At 35.4% G+C, this 21,858-nt stretch overlaps 3 protein-coding genes across 3 annotated transcripts; 1 reads left to right on the top strand and 2 right to left on the bottom strand.

Annotated features, from left to right (window-relative positions):
• Positions 1 to 5,736: 5,736 nt before the first annotated feature.
• Positions 5,737 to 12,882, bottom strand: LOC132616731 (ubiquitin-conjugating enzyme E2 36). The gene is made up of 8 exons (XM_060331338.1): positions 12,725 to 12,882; positions 12,562 to 12,589; positions 11,971 to 12,057; positions 11,086 to 11,144; positions 6,683 to 6,724; positions 6,530 to 6,603; positions 6,291 to 6,388; positions 5,737 to 6,160 (listed from the first exon to the last, which is right to left on the bottom strand). Exons 1-8 carry the CDS (start codon positions 12,758 to 12,760, stop codon positions 6,123 to 6,125), a joined length of 462 nt encoding a protein of 153 aa, XP_060187321.1. The 5' UTR covers positions 12,761 to 12,882; the 3' UTR covers positions 5,737 to 6,122.
• Positions 12,883 to 15,067: 2,185 nt separating this feature from the next.
• Positions 15,068 to 16,603, bottom strand: LOC132617800 (anther-specific protein LAT52-like). The gene is made up of 2 exons (XM_060332877.1): positions 16,369 to 16,603; positions 15,068 to 15,590 (listed from the first exon to the last, which is right to left on the bottom strand). Exons 1-2 carry the CDS (start codon positions 16,520 to 16,522, stop codon positions 15,235 to 15,237), a joined length of 510 nt encoding a protein of 169 aa, XP_060188860.1. The 5' UTR covers positions 16,523 to 16,603; the 3' UTR covers positions 15,068 to 15,234.
• A 1,142-nt stretch (positions 16,604 to 17,745) lies between these two features.
• LOC132619381 (uncharacterized) lies at positions 17,746 to 21,007 on the top strand (the record flags this gene model as incomplete). Its single annotated transcript, XM_060334306.1, has 6 exons — positions 17,746 to 17,879; positions 19,179 to 19,329; positions 19,448 to 19,732; positions 19,854 to 19,986; positions 20,085 to 20,163; positions 20,248 to 21,007. Coding segments are annotated over 6 exons (966 nt in total), but the record flags the coding sequence as incomplete, so codon positions are not given.
• Between the last annotated feature and the right edge of the window lie 851 nt (positions 21,008 to 21,858).

Here is a 21,858-nt window from a genome sequence, read left to right on the forward strand (position 1 = left end):
AAACATATGCAGATATGTACAAACATATATACAAAGACACAGAGAGAGAGAGAGAAAAAAAAAAAAGTTTGGGTCATTTTTTGTAAGAATTAAAAAAATGGGTCAATTTTGATAGCATTGTTGCCCAATGAATATACAGCGTAATTTTCTCTTATAAAGACGTCAAAATGTTATCTTAGTTACTTAGCCATCTCGTCAAATTGAAAAAGATAGAAATTAACTCCGATTGAAGCGGAAGAATAATAAGAAAAGCATTTAAGTACTATAAAATCCAGTGAATGCAGACCAAATCAGTATATGACTTGTGTATTTAATAAAAGAACACGTTTTTTCGCTTTAATTATCCATTCAATCATAGTATGTTTACATAATTTAGTAGGGAACTAGGGATATAACGGGGCAAGGCATGATAAGCCTTGATCCGCTAAAATTTTATCTCAATTTGTCATTCAACTATAGTAAATATGAAGTAATATAATTGGAGCCATACTAGTAGTCGTAGCGTTATTGTTGTAGTTTTTTATCCTTCGTTTGCCATTATTATCTTTTATTTCTTGTATTTATCATCACTTTTTGCAAATGTTTTGTCATGCCTTCTATTATATTTTACGTTGATTTCTTCACTTCCATTATTCCTCGACCCGGGAGTCTATAAGAAATCATCTCTCTACCTTCAAAGATAAAGGTATGATCTAGTGGGATTTGGATGGACAAGAGTAAAGACAATATAAGCTACAAGACAGCCTAAAACTCCCCCTATTGAGTACTAGCTTGGAAGAAGAGCATGTACGGGGTACGTAAAAGTAGAATTGGACCAAAGATTTTTACCAAAAAAATAAAAAATGGACCAAGGCATTTATCGACACATCAGTGATGAGATCAGAATTCAGATCATGTCCATTATTACCCATCGCAAAAATGTAACCGTTACTCTGATGGATGTGGTCATTTTCTTAATAGATTTTCTGCTTGGATAAAAATTTATTTGCACTCAATATTTATATCTAGGGAAAACGATCAAATTTACCCTTTAAGTATGATTTATAGTTTAAATTTATCCTCCGTCAAAGATTGGGATCAAATTTGCCCTCCAAGTATGGCTTATAGTTTAAATTTGCCCCCCATCAAAGTTTGGGATCAAATTTGCCCTCTCTATCGAAGTTTGGGATTAAATTTGCCCTCCCCGTTAGGATATTTGATAAATCTGCTCTTATATGGATGAAAGTCTGACTTGGACTCCACAACACAAAAAGTTAGCCACGTTGGATCCACATAGGCTCTACGTAGACTCTCAATCCTAATTCTCTTAAACCAATTCTCTTTTGAAAAAAAAAGTGCCCCTGCAACATTTGTTTTGTTATAGTGAAGGTTTCTTCATGAACTCTTCAGAGCATTTCTGAGTAGAGGAAAATATTTTTTCTCAGAATATATTCCTAAACGTATACCGAAAGTAAAATCAGAAAAGTTATGATCCTGCAAAAGTGATAACAAGACAACAAAATAAATTTGTACAGTTCAGCTTTGAAAATTCATTTTCAGTTCTCTTGAATAGTTTTTTAGAGCTTCTGGCAGTGAGGCGACAATAATGAGTTAAGTTAGCTCCATCGAAGTTCACCTAAGATAGATGTCATGTTCAAGAAAGTTTTGCTGGTCAGATAAATTCTATGTTTCTCGAGAGAACAACGAATCCTTAGTTGTATTAAACATTTGTTGTTGCTGCTGGAGAATTTTTCTTACATGCCTCCTATTTTATGCATTACGTGTGTACCTCGATGCGGTTAAAACTCCGGCTTTTCACATTACTACATGTGCCTTAGTGTCAGCAATAGTCTAGACAGGTTAAGAGAATTGAGATTGGGAAACAGGTTTGGGAGTCTACTTGGAGCCTATATGTGGATCCGACGTGGCTAATTTTTTTAAGTTGTGGAGTCCAAGTCAGACTTTCATCCATATAAAGGAAAATTTATCAAGTATCCTAACGGGGAGGGTAAATTTGATCCCAAACTTCGACGAAGATGACAAATTTGATCCCAAACTTTGACGGAGGGCGAATTTAAACTATAAGTCATACTTGGAGGGCAAATTTGATCCCAAATTTTGACGGAGGGCAAATTTAAACTATAAACCATACTTGGAGGGTAAATTTGACCCTTTTCCCTTATATCAAATTATATTGATTTATTGAAATTAAGTAAAAAATTAAAGTAAGACTCCCTCGGTTTCAATTTATAAAAAAAATTCTAATTGGACACTAATTTTAAGAAAAAAGAAAAGACTTTTGAAACTTTGATTTACAATAAGTTATAAAAATTTATGACCGTAAATTATCTCATTAAGGGTAAAATAAAAAGTTAAAAGTTAAAAATTTACTTTTTCAACTTACTAAAAAGAAAAAAGTCTCGCGAAAATTGAAATAGAGAAAGTAATATGCATGATAAATTTTGATATAGTGATACTAGGAGTCAATTACCTAAATGATCACTCATGTTATGGGAATTGACTTCTAACATCACGTTTGTTTTTTATAAGACTATAATATCACTCAAGCATTACTATTTTTCCTCATAATATACTAAATACTTACAAAAGTCTCTTTCTCTCCTAGTTGGCATGCCATATCACATTTTTTTAATACTAAACATTTGTAACTCATTAAACCCATTTAACTAATGAACCCAACTTTGAATCGTAACTTTTTTCCACTCGTTCATATTCCTATTATCTACTAAAAATGATTAAAAAGCAACTGTTAAAACTGCTAATTAGGAGTAACTTTTTTTCGATTAAAAAAGATCCAAACAATTTAATATTCATAAGTTATTTAGAGAATTTAATATTCATTAATTTCATTTGGATCATGCCATAAATCACTTGTTCATCTTGAGAAAAATGTATATTTATATTAAGTTAGAACCTATTAATACTGTGCGCGTCTAGGAGGAATATGAATTAAGATATGTTATTCTAGCAATAAATACAATGATTATTGTAGCAGTACTTCCTTCGCTATTTTTTTTTTTTTTTAAAGTAAATCTAAATGCGCTTTCTTCTGAACATTTTGTGGGTTGCAGATCGAACAAATTCTGGGCGCAGATCTAATCTTCACAAATATTTTTCTGTTTGATCAATGTTATTATTATTATTCGATGATGGTAGGATAATAGCTTAATTGGTTATGGACGACAAAATTTGGACATCCTCACTAGTCTATTTTTTCACAAGTTGAAGTTGGTGTTATGATTTAGTACATTTCAAAGGTATTGTATGATGAGTCATTAACTTGTTTGGATCTTTTTTAATCGGAAAAAAATTACTCCTAATTAGTAGTTTTAACAGTTGCTATTTAATCATTTTTAGTAGACAACGGGAATATGAACGAGCGGAAAAAAGTTACGATTCAAAGTTGGGTTCCTGAGTTAAATGGGTTTAATGAGCTAAAAATGATTAGTATTAAAAGTCAAAGTGTTAATGTGACACGGCATGCCAACTAATAGAGAGGGAAACTTTTGAAGTGTTTCGTATATTCTGAGAAAAAATAATGATAGTTGAGTGATATTATAGTCCTAAAAGAAACAAATGTGATATTAGAAGGCAATTCCCATAACATGAATGACTATTAAGGGAATTAACTCTGATACTAGTTTATAAAGATATGTGTCATATATTCATTGAGAAGATATATACTATATCGGATGACAGTAAAGTTTTACTTACCGGTCCTCCATACTATAGTAACTCTAATGTCATAATCCTTCTCTACTCTTTGCTTGCTTCTGATTTCTATAGTAGGGTATTTAACAGCTGTAATTTCTAAGGTAAGAGAAGCTTCGATCTATATCACTGTACTTTTTTTGACGTGACATTACTTGCACATATTAGTAAAGTTTGACTCTGGGAGTTGAATATTTTGATGGCTCAATTTAAACAAAGAAAAATAACACTGTATGTCTATTTGTGCAAAATTATTACCCGTTTTAGCTCATATTTTATTTATTACCCGAAGAGGCCCATATCTGTGTCATTGTCAACACTTATTTCTCTCTCTCCACCCTTTCCCTCTTTCCCTCTTCCCCTCTCCAATGTCTCATTCTTAACCAGATTCAAACGGCCAGATCTGGCCCAAGTTCATCTTCATACTCAGAATAAGTTAATGTCACATTTTTAACCAGATTTGAACCGCAGATCTGAAAGAAGAGAGACATCGCCGGAGAAACGTTTTCCGGCCAAATCCATCGCTAGCAAATGGAGAAAAGGAGTGACATCATCGGAGAATCTTTTTTTGTCAGATTCATCAATAATTTTCCGATGAACTTTCAGATCTGAGATTTAAATTGGAAACCATTTGTGGATTTCTGATTTCTTCTTCTTCTTCTTCTTGGGTGTGATGAATTTGGTATTGAAATGGAGATTTGATGGTGGATAACAGGTGTTTTTAGCGCAAATGTGAATAATCTATGTTTATACACACATATACAATGTAGATACAGTGATTAAACAAGTAAACATTATATATACAGGTGTATAAATTTTTATAATTATGTATACGTATGTATAATTGTGTATAACTCTGTATAATTGTATATATACACCAGTGTATAAGAATGTATTATACTATATTTAGTGTATAATTGTGTATAGGAATGTATATTAGCTTTTTTAAGTTCGAGATTATTTCTTTCCCTGTTTGGTGAATTTCAGAACAAATAAGCATGAAAAATAAAAATAATGAAACAAAAAATTAGGAATGAAAAAACGAAAATAAGAAAAAAATCATCAAACTACTAATATGATGAGCGTAGGTGAAATGGGAGAGAAGGAAACTTTGGACAGAGATGGTGAAATCTGTAGATTTGCTGAACAAATCTGAATTTTGGGCGTTTGGGCTATATTTTATAAGGCTACAAGATTGTAATTTTTTAATTTGGCTATGTAAATGTAATATACTGTTCTAAGTTGTACTTCTATGAAATTTCCCCTTTAAACAATCTTGTAATCCATCGTTGAGTATGACTGGAAATAAATTTTATCAACGCCAAGATCAAACAAGTCTAATTAGATATTAGTCTATTCCCTCCAAACACAATAAAGCTTCTCCTATCATGTTATACTCCATCTGTTTCATAGTTGATTGATCAAGGAATTCAACAAGTTAATGTAAATGTTTTTGATTTTTTTTTTATCCGACGGACTAAACATAACCTCGAAGTGATGTGGAATGATATTACAACTGATAGTTAATAGTATCAAACAATTTGAAACTCCTAAAAATGAAAGAAATAGTCATATGAACTGCAATAGAGTGTATGCACCCGTTTTCAATTTGTAACATTCAAATCAAGTGAACTTTGGATGTCAATATTTTACTTTTTCACCATGTTGCTACAAGAAGAATTGCAATTTATCATATTTTCTTACATCAGATGATACAAGAACTGTATAAAAAAATTTAACTAATGAACTACATGTGTTCTTGAGAATACGTAGAACCAAAATGGCTGTCCATCAACTTAATAGATTCCCCTATTTGATTTTCGGAGAGAGTCCATGGGTGCACATTTAGTGCTTGATTATCACCGTTTAGTATATCAGATCAGTAATTTTTTGGGGGGTTAACCGTTCCCACTAGATTAGAACGCTAGAACAGAAAAGTCGAGTGAGAAAAAAAAATCTCAAAAGAACAAAAAAAGAAGGCGAACCCGAAGAGAAAAATGTAGACTAGGGTTTAAAACACAGAAAGAAAGAAAAATGGGTCAAACTAAAGACACCCTTAGCACAATCATCATCTTGAAACAAATCTGTGGAGGTTCATAGTTCATAGCAGCTGCTGCAGCATTAGTTTCCAATTCCAACCACAGATCTGAATCATTAATTACTCTTGCAGTGACATAATCCTTTTCTCAAAACCATATCCAGTTTTGTTGTAACAAGTTCATATTCCTGAACATTAGAAAACCAAAGGGTGTCACATTCAATTATACAATTTCAAGGGGGAAGCAATTAAGAGAGGTAATGGGAAGAGTTTCAGCCATTAACAGCCATCCGAAAGTGTCATATTGATAAGCCAGTCTATAGAATACATTCCATGATTTTTGTTATTTTTGAATATTTCACTTGCTGTGTCTTCATGCACCACTAGCATATAGGCGTGTCCACTCCTTAGCTGGATCATTGAAGAAAAAGGAAACTCAAATCAAGGATTGCAGAAAAATGTGTATACAGACTTGCATAACCAGGAGGTGTTAATTTTCTACTTCTGCAGCAATTAATAGAAAGACCAGAACAAAAATTACCCGTTTCAACAGCTTCAGCCTCATTTGACTTCCAGTGCTTTGCAATGTTTTCGGAGAGTGGATCATCTGGATTCGGAGCACTCAAAAGTGCTTGAATGCTGAAACAAGAGTGAAATTTTTTAACTTCTAACACCTTAAAAGCTCAACAGCCGCTCATTTATGCAGTACACATTACATCTTCTGAAGCGTACCCAGAAAAATGAAAAAATAATTTCAGAGCATGATAAAATATTTAATACCTCAAAAGTACAGTACGGATCTGGAGAGCAGGACTCCACTTGTCTTTGAGAATATCAAGACATATTCTTCCAAGCTTCACAACAATGGCACACATAAGTAACGTATTTTGTCACTTATATCCACGTGCAGAAGAGTTGACAAAGACAACAAACCTTATCAATGTTCGGATGGTAGATTTTGGTGAGGAACCGAACCTGTTAGGATGCAAGTTGATCAGACTAAGAGGCACAATACAATAGCAAACTTTACAACATGTTAAATGCATAAAAAGAAAACGTGCACTAGCACATAACATTATCAACTATTAAGAACAAAGGTATACGTCATATTTAAGTCTAAGTCTACAATCATTTGAAAAGTAAGCTTCCACCAAAGACTAAGCAGCATCAGGTACCACCAAAGACTAAGGAACATTATCAGGTAGCAAGGGAAGTGTTGGGGGTCTCGACAGGTAGTCGTGGTCAGCATCGAGGGGACTGATGGTGGAATGGAGAAGTTCAAGGGAAGGTGGAAGCAAAGAAGGTGGCGTATGCGAAGTTGATAGAAAGCAAGGATGAGGTGGAGAAGTGGACGAATAGGGAACTTTATAAGATGGCGAGGAAGGAGGCGAAGTTGGCGGTTTCGACGGCAAAAACGGCAGCTTTTGAACGTCTTTATGCTGAACTAGAAGAGAAAGGAGGGGATCAAAAATTGTTCAGGCTAGCCAAGGCGAGGGAGAGAAAGGCACGTGATGTGGATCGAGTGAAGTGCATCAAGGACGAGCATGGCAAGGTAATGGTAGAGGAGTCTCTCATTAGACGGAGATGGCAGTCATACTTCTACAAACTCTTGAATGAAGAAGGGGGCAGAGACATTGTGTTGGGAGATTTAGAACATACAGGAAGGCGTCACGATTTTGGGTATTGCAGGAGTATTAAGGTTGAGGAGGTTAAGGGTGCTGTTTGTAGGATGCGCAGGGGAAGAGTGACCGGACCTGACGAGATTCTTGGGGAATTTTGGAAGAGCGCGGGCCCTGCAAGTTTGGAGTGGCTGACTAGGTTGTTTAATGTCATCTTTAAGACGGCAATGATGCTCGAAGAATGGAGGTCCAGTGTAACGACCCCTCTATACAAGATCAAGGGAGATATCCAGAGTTGCAACAACTATAGAGGTATCAAGCTGTTAAGCCATACTATGAAAGTGTGGGAAAGGGTGGTGGAGATGAGGGTGAGGAGAGGCGTGTCTACTTCAGAGAACCAGTTCGGATTCATGCCGGGACGCTCAACTACAGAAGCCATCCATCTTGTGAGGAGACTGGTGGAGCAGTATAGGGAGAGGAAGAGGGACTTACACATGGTATTCATCGACCTAAAAAAGGCTTACGACAAAGTTCCAAGAGAGATCCTATGGAGATGCTTGGAGGCTAAAGGTGTATCTGTGGCGTACATTAGAGTGATCAAGGACATGTATAAAGGAGCCAAAACCAGGGTAAGGACAGTAGGAGGGGACTCAGAGCACTTTCCAGTTGTGATGGGGTTGCATCAAGGATCAGCTCTTAGTCCTTTTTTATTTGCCTTGCTGATGGATGGATTGACGCGGCAAATTCAAGGTGAGGTGCCATGGTGTATGCTTTTCGCAAATGACATAGTCCTGATCGACGAGACTCGTAGCGGAGTTAACGCTAAGCTGGAGGGTTGGAGACATACTCTGGAGTCTAAAGGGTTTAAGCTGAGTAGGACCAAGACAGAGTACTTAGAGTGTAAGTTCAGTGAAGCACCTCAGGAGGCTGGCTTGGAAGTGAGACTTGGTACCCAGGCCATCCAGAAGAAAAGTAGTTTCAAGTATCTTGGGTCTATTATGCAAGGCAGCGGGGAGATTGACGATGATGTGACACATCGTATTGGGGCAGGGTGGATGAAATGGAGGCTTGCTTCCGGAGTGCTATGTGACAAAAAGGTGCCACCACAACTTAAGGGCAAGTTCTACAAAGTGGTGGTTAGACCGACTATGTTGTATGGGGCGGAGTGTTGGCCAGTTAAGATCTCTCACGTTCAAAAGATGAAAGTTGCCGAGATGAGAATGTTGAGATGGATGTGTGGCCACACCAGGAGTGACAGGATTAGGAATGAGGATATTCGGGACAAGGTGGGAGTGGCCTCGGTGGAAGACAAGATGCGAGAAGCGAGATTGAGATGGTTTGGGCATGTGAAGAGGAGAGACACAGATGCCCCAGTGCGGAGGTGTGAGAGGTTGGCCATGAATGGTTTCAGACGAGATAGGGGTAGGCCGAAGAAGTATTGGGGAGAGGTAATTAGACACGACATGGCGGAGTTACAGCTTACCGAGGACATGACCTTAGATAGAAGGGTTTGGAGGACCCAGATTAGGGTAGAAGGCTAGTAGATAGTCTCGTTATCCTTTCTTATTAGTAGTCGCATTATCGCAGTATAATTTCTTGTGTTTTGATTTCTGTGCTTTGATTATCCTATGTTATCTGTGTCGCTTGCGTTATTTCATTTCCATATCGCTTTGAATCTCTTAGCCTTATCTGACCTCTTTTTATGCTTTTTATTGGGCCGAGGGTCTTTCGGAAACAGCCGTCCTACCTTGGTAGGAGTAAGGTCTGCGTACACTCTACCCTCCCCAGACCCCACGTTGTGGGATTTCACTGGGTTGTTGTTGTTGTTGTAGTCTTCCCCAGACCCCACTTGTGGGATAACACTGGGTATGTTGTTGTTGTTGTTGTCGTCTTCCCAGATTTAGTATCTTTATGCACTACAGATAAAAGTATTGCCTTTTAACTCCAAGCATTAGCAGAAGTAGGGAATCTTCGTTTTAAGGCCTGAGTAACCGTGTCCTGGCCAGAACTAAGGTCATGCGATCCTTTATCTTCAATTATCCAACGGACAGTAAGTCCAGATACCAACTAAGCAAATAAAACCAAGAAACCCTCACACAACAACATGCCCGTATGAATCACTGTCCCAAGTCAACTCATATTTATTCAAATATCTAAAATAACCAAGATAAACTTACATCAGCATATCCAAACTTAACACACAGTTCTTTTAAAACTCGGTTTTCTTGAAAAAGTCTACTCCCAAATGATAGATCTCATTACAATTCTATATAATGACTGAAGCAAAGCTACACTGTTAATACAACCGAGTTCCCAAGAGAAGTAACTGAGGAGATGCCAATAAGGAAACCAAATAAATAGTGTTTGCAAAGTTCATAGAAAACATGTCTCTTTATAAGTTCAAATAAAACCACAGGTACAAACTGTGGCCAAAAGCAGTCTGACTAAACCTTAATCATGAAAGTGATATTTAACTTTGAGATCAGACTAGGCAGAGAATTAAAAGATGTCAATCACAAAAGGCAGTACAGCAACAAAAAGAATAGTTTCACGGAACACAAGCTACAACTTTCCTAGTCGCTGTACTAACAAGCTAATTTCCTTGAACAGCTGATATCCTGATCAATGACGGACAATCAAATCATTACATTAGAAACACAGTAAAACAACTACGTAAACCTTTGTTGATCTAGGTCACTTTTGACTAACATGCCAAGCAGGTTGACCGAAGGGGCACACCGTTCTACTCCTCCACCGAAGAACCGCTCTCACACGAGGGTGGGAGGTTAGAGAGAACAAATAGAAGTCCCGTCTCAGTCATATTTTTAAGCTTAATCTTTTACAAACAGAGAGGGAAGTTTCGCAATGGTAGCACATTGTCACTACCACATAGAAACATACTTTAAACATCACAAAAATATGGTCAATAGTACTTTACTTGTTCCAGCACTAATATGTATCTTATGCTCATCGTTCCAGTAAGACCAATATCTGGGTAGTAGCCTAAGTGTACTATTTTCACAACCCCACAGTGCATATAAATGGAACCTAACAAGTATTCCTAGAAAGCAACCTCAACATGTATAAAGCTGTGAATCATGGTCCTGGATCAGTGAGACCACGTCTCTTAATTTTTCAACTGTCATGCGCTTTTTTTGTCTATGCATCTCACGTCAAATTTGAGCATCTATTAACAAATATCATGATCAAAGTACAAGGTACATACTGCAATTTTTTTTAACCATCTTTTCCTTTTACAAACTGCACAAACACTACTTCAACTAACACGTTCACTCAGGCAGCAGTAAATAACAGCTATTAACATGGTAAAAGAAAGCAGCAAAGCTTAATAGCTGAGAAGTTTCAAATCCAGGATGATACATCAGGAAGTTAAAATGTTGCAATATATTGCCAGACATAAAGACAGCAGACTATAACTTCCAGTGGAAGGCATATTCAAATTGAGATATAACCTCCACCGGGACAGAGAATGGCAACATTAACAAAGAACAGAAATCGATGCACTGTTAACAACTGACTCAGCATGCTTAAGGTGGCAGTCAATATTTCAGAAAAGTCAGTCAAAAACAAATATGTCTTTATCCATTCCAAAGCTTCAAGATACCATATCGAGACCAAAAAATGCAGAACATCAACTGGATATGGTCAAAACATCCATTGCTGGAGAAATTGTCAAGCCTTAATGTGTTCAAATACCTTCGGAGCAGCCATTGGATACTCTTCAGGCAAGAAGAGTTCGAGCTTGAAGACACCTCCTACACAAAAAAGGCAAGCAGATTAGGTAAAAGGAGAAACCAAAGAAAAACAATTGCGATTCAGAATATATATAATTCAAAATACAACTATGGCGACATCATAATTATTACTATCCAACAAAACACTAAAGGATAATTAGAAGAGCAAAAAGAGAAGAATATTGCATGCATGCATATCACGGAAAACAATAGAAGACGGTGATGGGTGTCTTGCAGCTGAATGCTATCCATTAGCAACAGTTTCTACTAGATGCTAATATTCAACATTTTAAACTAAGAGCAGCTAGCTGTCTGTTAAGCTCTTGAGTAACTCATGATCCAAACAACATTAAGGGATTCAGAACAAACATGCCAAGAGTGATACTCATATTACTGAAAGTTACAAATGTTAGTCTATGTAACTACTTCAAATTTTCCAAATGCAGCTCAGATCTCACTGTCAGTAGTGCCAGCTATCTACTAGCATGTTAACTTTATACTCTGCAGGATTAACTACTCCATTAGCCAGCTTTCAAGGTTGATCCATATAATACACAGCTACCAATAAGGTAGCTAAATGCCCAAGAATAGAGTATGAGGATAGAACAAATTAGAGGGAAAAGGGGACCAGTTTGGGCCAATTAACACACAAGTAGAATTCTGGAGGAAAAAAAAAAAAAAAACTAGCAACAAAGAAAAACTTTAGCACATAGAATACACCAAAGAAGTGGGCAAGACAGCATAAAGGGGTTGATTTACACAATACAATACGGCGATCAACATAAACAAGCAAAAAGCTGTAGGCATATTTACCGGGTTACTAAAATCTTATAATTGGATTCATTACCTTCATAAGGAGACTGTGTTGGGCCAAGAATCATGACATTAAAGTATCGCATATTTTCTTCTGACGGCGACGCACTTATCCCAGGCGCTGCAGTCAAAGTTAATCAGGAGTCCATGAGTAGTCCATTACTCAGAAAGTCACTCAACTATCCAAAATTATCTAGTAAAGTCATGTTTCTTTTATTTGTAACACAAAAGTAAATTAACTATGCCTACATCACTCATAAGGTCACTCAACCCGCAAAATACCTAGTTTACCCTCTCTATTATCAACCTTTATTTTTCCCCCCTTTTTAATCTATAGTATGGACTTACCTATAGAACAAACAAATCTTATTTATAAAGTAAAAAAGTAATTTAACATATATATATATAATGTTGGAATAATAAAATTACAGAGCATAATAAAAACATTAGAATTATGTTTCAACACACAAACTTACTGGAAACATCAATAAACAAAAACGCATACATACTCAAAATCAACAACTCAAATCATATCACAGTATATTCCAAACTTAGAAATGAAGCTCAAAATCCCACAAAACTAACGAAAACAAAAACAAAAACAATTCAGAACAAAAAAAGCTACCAGGTTCGCTGAGAAGCCGTTGTGTTTCCTATAAAAAAGAAGATGAAAAATTATTATCAACTAAATCGAAGTTAGAACAAGTAAAAACAATTATCAAATAAAAACTGATCAAAGCTATAAATCGAAGTTTATCTATGAAATAGATATGGATCAAGAACTTTACCTTGATAATTCTTCGAGGTAAATTACTGTTAGCCATTGAATTGAAAGTTTTGGGGTTGTTCGGTTTGCAGAGTTTACGCTAAGGGTTCTTTTTTTCTTTCTAGAGAGAGAAAGGGTTAATGGAGAATAGTTTTGAGAAATTAAGTCTCTCTCTCTCTCTCTCTCTCACTGAAATATATAATGGGGTGAAAAGGACTCGGTTGAGAATCTTAGAGGGCTAGTTTATAGTTTCTATGTAATAATGGGGTAGTGGTGCCAATATGAAAAGGAAAACTATGCGTTTTATTTTAGGGAAAAGGGTCAAAAATGCCCCCATTTACTTTGAGAAAAGGGTTAAAAATATCCTCCGAATTAATTTTGGATCAAAAATACCTCTCCCGTTATTAAAGTTGTCATATATACCCCTGTCTTAACGGAAATACGCAACATAATTCGATTTCATTTTTAAACCCGCTCCATTTAAAACCGACTCAACGAAATAAAAAACGCATATGGGTTGCCCGCTCCTGCGCCTAGTGGCTCCAGATGTAGAGCTCGGGAACAAGTTGGTCGCATATGAATTTTTTATGTAGTTGGTTCAGTTATAAATTGAGCGGGTTTAAAAATGAAATCGGGTTATGTTGCGGATTTCCGTTAAGACAAGGGGTATATTTGAGCCAAAATTAGTTCGGAGGATATTTTTAGCCTTTTTTTCAAATTAAAGGGGCATTTTTTACCCTTTTACCTTTATTTTATTGGCATAATAGATAAACAAGCCTCAAAATTGGTCTCAGCTAGCAAGTATGCGTACCAACTTTGGGTGTGTACAAGTAAGCAACTCAACTTGTATTAAGTTGAACACGTATACACAAATGCTGATGTGATTTTAACGTGACACATAAATTTTGAAGGTGTCTAAATGATCATTTTGTAAGTTAGTGTGTTCAACTGATAAAGTGGAGACTAGTTGAGATGACTAGTTATGCACCTCCAAAATTGAAGGATATACTTGCCGAGACCACATTTAGGGGTGTGTTTATGTATTATGACTATTTTAGTATTTTATTTGGTAAGACTCTTATATCCAAACCCCATTACCCCTTTTTGGTGTCCTTGACTAATCCAAACAACCTAAAAAAAATAAAAATAAAATAAAAAATCATGTCAATGCTTACAAAAATGTCAAATCATCCACGGAAAAAGGAGGACGCAAACCCTCGGAATTAACATTTTTCCTTGAAGCATAAGTTTAAAAGATTTTGAAAATGCTTACGTGAAAGAATAAGAATGCTAATGATTTGAGCTATAACGTTGTCGCTTTCATGGGAAACTTCAAATATAACAACGAATTCTCAGTAGTGAAGTGTTTGATAAGTTATTTTGTAAATACAGTTTACCTCCTATACGCTTCTAATGTTTTGGTTTGAGTTTCTGGTTTTATAAATTTGCAAGTTTTTGTCTTCCTGTTTTGCTTCGTCAACTTGTTTATTTGGAGGGAATCAACATATGAGGGTAAAACCATTTTTTCATTAAAAATTAAGTTATATATATTGTGAATATTAAAAAAAAAAAAAAATGTACAATCAATTCCTTCCAGTTTTATTACGGAAATATATTGCATTTCCTTCATTCAAATTTTAGCCTAGGAATTCGGAAATCGTTGTTCTAAAAACTGTTTCGAAATGTTATTAGCAAAACAAATTTATCTGTATATTACGCATTCCCTACAAACAAGCATGCATATAAATATCATCTATAATTATCACCTTTTTTTGCACGTTGGTATACTGCAGAAAAAACAAATTTATTTACCTTTATTTTTTCATGAAAGTTGGATCTAGAATTTTGTTCCCCCACTCAGGTGTATGTGTCTTACATTTTTTAGCCTCATTTATTAAAAATTTTGTGGAGCAAAGAGTCGAATCCTATTAATAATCGACTAAACCACTATGCTAAAGCTCCTTCTGATATCTTGAAATGAATGAAAAGACTTATTTAAAAGTATATCTAATGAAACTATCATTATATTAGTACAATTTTTAGAAATGAAAACTTCTCGAAAAGACATATAGTAATTTATTTAAATTGTGTTATAGTACCAATATAGTTTAGACTGTGCCTTTTTAATTATATCATTATGTATGTGTGTATACATCATAAATAGCTCTCGGTCGAAACCTTGATTCTAAATCATAGGTGTAATTATTAGTCCAGAACTAAATATCTATCTGTTTCTCAATACATAATTCTTTAATTTGTATGAACAACTTCAATGAATGAGAAAATTTGTTGACATGATATGGTAAGTATAGCCAACAGAAAAAAAAAATTATGATCAACGTAACTCCAAATACAGCACCAAATGGAAAACAAAACTTTCTAAGAAGCTATCAATGATCTTCTCATAGGATATTCATGGATTTTTTTTTTTCCAAGGGAGTAACACATTCAAGAGAAATCACTACACTTTATTCTTTCTTCTTTTTTTTTTCGTTCTTATTGTGAAACGAGGGGCAAAAGCTATATATTCTCTTAATTTTTTTCCTTTTCATTTTCAAGAATTGAGAGTTCAACAAGCTCCATCTGGTCAACAAGTTCTCTGCATCCCTGGATAGGTTTGTCTTTTTGGAAAAAGAGTGGGTTAACAAAACGAACAGCATTGTGCATTCCAACATTTTTACTGCATACAATTCTGTTGTTAATCAATTCTGGAACAATTTGCTTGCAATCTTCTTTTGGGCTATTTACCAATTTGACCTCACAAATGTCATTCTCATGATCACCTTCAACTGTTAATGTGTATTTGCCAATGTAGTCGGTTTTACCTTCGGTTGTGAAGGTTACGTTGTTGGTCTCAATGTCTCTGCATGTCAAGCTCACCGTGGCACCTATACATACCAAAATATTAAAGTTGTCCGTAACTTTCAATTAATTAAAATGTAAATAAATACCTTGTTTAATTTCCGATTTGATAAGTTAGATAATTAGTATTATCACTCGAGGGTAAAATATTTTTTTCTAAAATAGTTTAAATATAACAAATTTCCTACATAAAGGGATCGAAAATATGACTTATAATATAAATTTGTTTAGTCATGTTTCATGAGGACCAAAATTAGAAGCTATCAATAGCTAAAGGACCAGAAGTGTTATTATTTGATTGAATGGGGGAGACGACAATTGAAATTCGAAAAAGTGGCAGTTCAATGCACTAAGCTCCTGTTATGCTTAGAGTTCAGAAAAGGTCGGCCGACCATTTTAGGTCTATCAAACGCCACCTTTTTTGGTATTCCTACATTAATTATGTTTCACGGCTTGAACATGTGATCTCCTAATTATCCAACAACAAACCAGGTGTAATCCTGCATGTGGATTCTGAGGAGGGTAGACTGCATGTAGAACCTACCCTACCTTCTGAAAGTAGGAAGATTGTTCCCGATAGACCCTCGTATCAAGAGGAGATGAAAAAGAAGCATAACAACAACAAGATAGTAAGATAAACGAAGTGAGAGAAACAATCAAATAGTACTATAGATATAAGAAAGCCTCGCGAAAGATCTCCTAATTATCCGACGATGACAATTTTTATTGTTACTCCAAGACTCTCCTTTTCTTTAAAAAGAATATAAGGAGATAAAATGATAGAAGTATTATTAAGGTATATACCTTCAATGGTATCACTAAGGGAGGTGACGAAACCAAGACGGCAAGTGTCACAAAAGACTTTGCCTTCGACATCAAATATTTCAAAGTCGGCGACGGCGAAATTGGCAATTGCCAAAAGGCAAAGGGCAGAGAGGAGAACAATAGCTTTTGCCATTTTTTTTCTTTTCTTTTTGTGTTTTGTGTGTCTTTTGTTTCTTTATTTGTTCTCCTTCTCTGATGTGTGACTTGCAATTTGAATACAATGAAACACCCTATTTATAACAAAATAATTTGTGGGAATATATGGTTGAGCGCTGTTTTTGGTTTTCTTATTGGTATATATTGGATGATCCTATTTCTTCTGTGAGCTTGGGAAGCTAATGACCCGTTCTTAATTCGGTTCACACTTTTTATTATGTAGTGGCCGAGAAAAATAGTGTAGTCGCCAAATTGGAACTAAATGTGGAGTTTGCATTTGAAGGGCAACCATAAATACTTATTTGGTGGGTCATTAACTTATTTATTTGGTGGTTATTAGCTTATGTTTAATAACACAATTTTTAATCAAACAAATTTATCTTATTTTTAAAATTATAAATTTCAAACAATTTTATCTTATTTTTAAAATTAAAAATTTCAAAAAATTTCATTTCTTTCTTCAACTTTTCGACATAAATTTAAAGGAAGGGGAGTAAAAAACAAGAGCGGCACATAATTATGAACGAAGACACACCATTCAAGATAGTGATAGAACTAAGATTTATCTAATGGAAATCATGATATAGAGAAGTTATAAGCACACGAAGAAATCAAAAGACTCATCATATAATATACTAGGGGCATTCATGAACCAAATAGGATAGGTGTATTTTTAACCCTCTTCCATTATATAGATATTTCTTTTTAGAGACATACATCGTCTCACTATTATGAATTTTGTTTAATGAATAAAATCTAAATGGTAAAATCTATACTCTTGTTTCAACATTTTCTATTTTATAACTTAAAATTTTATAAATATGTAACATTTTATAGTAATGACAGAGGACTAACATCACACACGTTCTCGGAGACTAGTACTGCTCTAAATGGCGCAAATCTTTACCCACCTAATGCAAATTCCTTTGTGTTTTGAATTTTATTTTCTCTCATTTTTAGATCCTTACACCTGTGTGCTAACATAGGAAGTTATAAACAAACAAAATTCCAGGCAGCATATAGATCAAGACTATGCAGACCCAATTTCATGTTACAAATTTTTTAAAGGAAAGTTAATACACACAGACACATTCATTCAAACAATAAACAAACATACACTTAAGATAAAATGGTTTTGAGAATATAAACAAACAAAAATCTCAGGCAGCATATATATCTTAACATATTTCGATATAATTCATCATCTTCTCATCGTGGGTTAGACACCAAAGGGAAATCAAATTGGAGGGCGCTGTGAAGGTCCAGTTATCATCCAGTAGAAGCGGGTGGCAGAGCCTGCTGCTAGACAACACAAGGATAAGAATAAAGAAAGGGTAAGAGCCATGTTGTGAAGAGTTGTAAGAATGAGTAGAGTGTTAAGTGCAAGAAACATTTTTAGAAGTATAAAATAAGTGAGTTTAAATTAAAAGGACAAACAATTACCTGCCATTCGTGTTTCGACTAAACCATTATATCTATATCGTAATTTCGAAATCATATGAAGTCATCAAGTTTCGACATGGTATGAGGGAATTATGATCATTTTACTAAGAATTGAGTTGTTAGATTTTTCAGATTAATTAAGAAATTGCCATTGAATTCTTATTTAAAAATCTGCATTCTTCCAAATATTGAAACCACCATATCTCATTCATTATAAGGTCAAATGGAGTGATTCAAAAACCTAACTTGAGTGAAATTTCACAAGGAATCCATTTGAGGCATCAAAAGTGAATTTTGGGATTGTTTGGCACCGCGATTGAGGGAGGTTTTTTTCTCAGCCAGCCGCATTGGTCTGAATTAGACCAGCTGGTAACTCAACTCAAACCATACTGCCTTGTGGTCTGAAATTGAGGCCGGCAGAAACTCTGCCTTGTCATAGTTAGTCCAAAATTTCGGGAGTTTTCATATATTAGTGATGATTGTCTAACTTTATATAGTCTATATATATAGGCTAATTTGTGGGTCTTCATAAACGTCATAAAATGGAAATTGATATTTTTACTTTTTACTAGATACAATTTTACCTTTATATATATATTATTTAATTTCGAGAAGCTATAAGAACTCAGAAGACTCATATTTTCCCATCTAATATAATGATACTCCCATTCAATATCTTGAATATTTTCTGGACACATGTACTATTGCCAATTGAACCTATTACCAATCTGTATTGCAAAATTACTTTGAAACAGTAACGTAGAAAAATTTCTGAAACAGAAAACAGGAAAAACAAAACAGAAACTCGTGACGTAGAAAAATTACTTCAGATTGATGATTTGTGGTATTATGTAACAACGAGAAAAGATACAATTTATCCAAGCATCGTATTCATCAATACAATAACGACATGTAAAATTAAGCTATTGGAGAGAACACAATTGTAGTTATATAATCATACTGTATCTCTACAGTAGGAAGGTCCAACTAGGGACTGAGATTGGAACTCGTGACACTATAATCTGAAACTGAACTATCCCCCTTGAGGACTGTTGAATTTCTATATGAGGAGTTTTCGTTTACCCTTTTAAACATGGTATTATGTGTAATTCTTCCAATTTGATTGACCAATACTGATAACATGTGAGTCTCTTGAAAATAAGTAATGACTAACTTCTGAGTCTATGTAGAGATGGAAAAGTGCAAGCACATGTATCAAATGGTAAAGGTTTGACTGGTGCAAGCTTCCGACTTGACTACCCCAGTGTAGGAGCTACAGAAACTCTTATGATGGCGGCGTGTATGGCTGAGGGAAAGACTGTGATCTCAAATGCAGCTCAAGTATGTAAGTTTATTGTCTTTTCAACTTCTATGATAGTTACTTGAAGTGTCTATCTAATAAATCTATGATTTTTGCAATTAACACCTAATAGTATGTACTTTGATATGTACAATATAGGAACCAGAGATCATTGACCTTGCTGGATTCCTAACAAATTGTGGGGCAATTGTGGAAGGAGCAGGAACAGACACACTTTATATTAATGGAAAGAGAAGGTTGTATGGTTCTGAGTATAGCATAATGTATGACAGGATTGAAGCTGGCACCTATATGTTGGCTGCTGCAATAACTCAATCGTGTATCTCAATGTCACCTGTGTCCCCCAGCAATTTAACTTGTTTGGTAGACAAGCTTTCAGGTGCTGGTTGCAAAATATTACAGCTCAGTGATGGCACTCTGGAGGTATACTACATGTGATAAATCTCTTGCTTTTCTTCTGTCTTGTGCAATGAGTTCTTATGATTATTTTGGTTCATGCGACTAGCTTTCAGCAGTACCTTGAACAATTGGTGATGATTTGCAGGGGTTCAGTATCAAAACGAATCCATTTCCTGGATTTCCGACAGATCTCCAGCCTCTGACAATGGCATTGCTATCAACATGCAAGAGTGTAAGCATCATTGAGGAATCTGTCTTTGAAAATCGTATGAGCCATGGTATGTGATAATCATGACAAAGAACTGTTTTCTGTCTTTTCCACTTATAAGTGTATTTGATTTTTCTTTCAAGGGTTTCATGATCTTCTTTTGTGCAGTAACAGAGCTGCAGAAATTTGGAGCTAAAATTCAGCGCTGTGGGAGCACAGCAATGGTTTATGTGAAGGGAAATGCAAGGTAATTTTCTAGTTCTTGCTTGATTTCCTGAATGATCTATTCAAAGGAGATTGTGTATTGATATTATTATGGACCTTTTGCTAGTCCATTCCGTGGCTCTCAAGTTATTGCAGCTGATTTGCGTGGGGGGATGTCATTGGTTTTGGCGGGTCTGGCTGCTGAAGGAATTACTGAAATCAGTGGAATATCCCATGTCGATAGGGGTTATGAAAGTTTAGAGATGAAACTTCAGGGTCTAGGCGCCAACGTCATAAGAATGACTTCCTGATAACCTCCGGTTTAGCTCATGTGTTAAGGACGATTTACAAGTCAGCATCAAGTCATGGGAATGCTTCAAAATATCAAAGAACAAGCTCGAAGAATAGCTAGGGATGTTGAAATTGGACCTCTATAGAGACGACCGCGATTGCGAATGGGGGCCAACAGGAAGACTATCCCGAACGCAAAGGTCACTATTGTGGACGAGTGCCTAGAGGCTATGAATCGCGAATGCGACATGGCCAACCGCTATTGCGGAGCACTGTCAAACCTGAGGTGCCACAATTACAAGATTATTCACCGCAATAGCGAGGTACTGCAACAATGGCCAAGTTTTGCTGCTTTAAACAAAGTCCATTTGGCCATTTGTGTATTTAGCTTAATTGCTACTATAAATAGTAACTCTTACGGTCAATTAGTTTAGTTTTTGATGACTGATGAAACTGTTGTGAGCCTTACGATTATCTAGTTAGGATTTAGCGTTTAACTTAGTTCTCTTTAGAAACCTCTTAATTACACGATAGTTAGGTAGTTCTTGTGTGAGTTCTCTATCTATCTTTGGATTGTTCCATTAATGGAATGTTAATCTAATTAGTGTCAAGTTTTTCTTTGAATGTTCTTGATGTCAATTAATTGCATTCTAATTATTTGAATTATCCCTTATTTGTAGCTATACTTGATTAATGATTATTGTTGAATTATTAAGTGTCCAACTAGTTCATAGTTGTGTGCTTGCTAACTCCTTACCCTAATCCCAAATCCACCTATCCTTTTACTTGCTTTCCATACCAATCTTCAAAGTGTTCTTGGGGTTGATTAATTCATAATCCGTCCCTTGAATCTTCCCGGGTCAATTTGTCATCACTTCCACTTTCGGTTCTTGCCAGAATTTTATATCAGCTTCGCAAGCCGGAAGTCTACCTTTGATTGATTACAAGCTTCATTTGACAAGTTGTTCACTGACCTACTAATTGTACTGTTTGTTTTGGTGAGGAACAGTCTCTCAGAGCTAGTGCAAATTAATTTTCTGGTTCTTGGTTGAGCTCCTAAAACATGTTGCTCAATTGAATAGAAATCAATAATTTGTTACTAAACCCCCAAACCTTTTGTCTCTCCTTTGTTTGCTTAGTTCTTGGTTTAATTTTAATTTTCTAGTTCTTTGTTGAGTTCCTACTACTTGTGTGTTAGTTGATCCTGAACATAGTGCTGTTATTATTCTTCCTTTTGTTCGTGAGAAAGACTTCAACTATCTTCAAGAAATGTCTTTACGTGCCTCTAAGCCAAGCAAGTTTTTTACTTTGATTTTCTAATATTATTATTACTCGAGATTTTATCATCTTTGTCCCAACACTCTGCTCCTCTAGGAGCCTTCCAGTCTTATCAAGAAATTGACAGTGTCATCCTGTCCACATGGTGGAAGAATGATACAGCGTTGGA

This window comes from Lycium barbarum, chromosome 11, assembly GCF_019175385.1.
Source record: "Lycium barbarum isolate Lr01 chromosome 11, ASM1917538v2, whole genome shotgun sequence".
Classification (NCBI taxonomy): Eukaryota; Viridiplantae; Streptophyta; class Magnoliopsida; order Solanales; family Solanaceae; genus Lycium; species Lycium barbarum.

Excerpts from the sequence above, each read along its gene's own strand:
- LOC132616731 (XM_060331338.1), bottom strand. The coding sequence starts at position 12,760 with ATGGCTAACAGTAATTTACCTCGAAGAATTATCAAG. Across the intron at positions 12,590-12,724 it reads TACCTCGAAGAATTATCAAG|GAAACACAACGGCTTCTCAG; the intron begins GTAAAGTTCTTG and ends TCTTTTTTATAG. Across the intron at positions 12,058-12,561 it reads ACGGCTTCTCAGCGAACCTG|CGCCTGGGATAAGTGCGTCG; the intron begins GTAGCTTTTTTT and ends CTTTGACTGCAG.
- LOC132617800 (XM_060332877.1), bottom strand. The coding sequence starts at position 16,522 with ATGGCAAAAGCTATTGTTCTCCTCTCTGCCCTTTGCCTTTTGGCAATT. Across the intron at positions 15,591-16,368 it reads CCTTAGTGATACCATTGAAG|GTGCCACGGTGAGCTTGACA; the intron begins GTATATACCTTA and ends TGGTATGTATAG.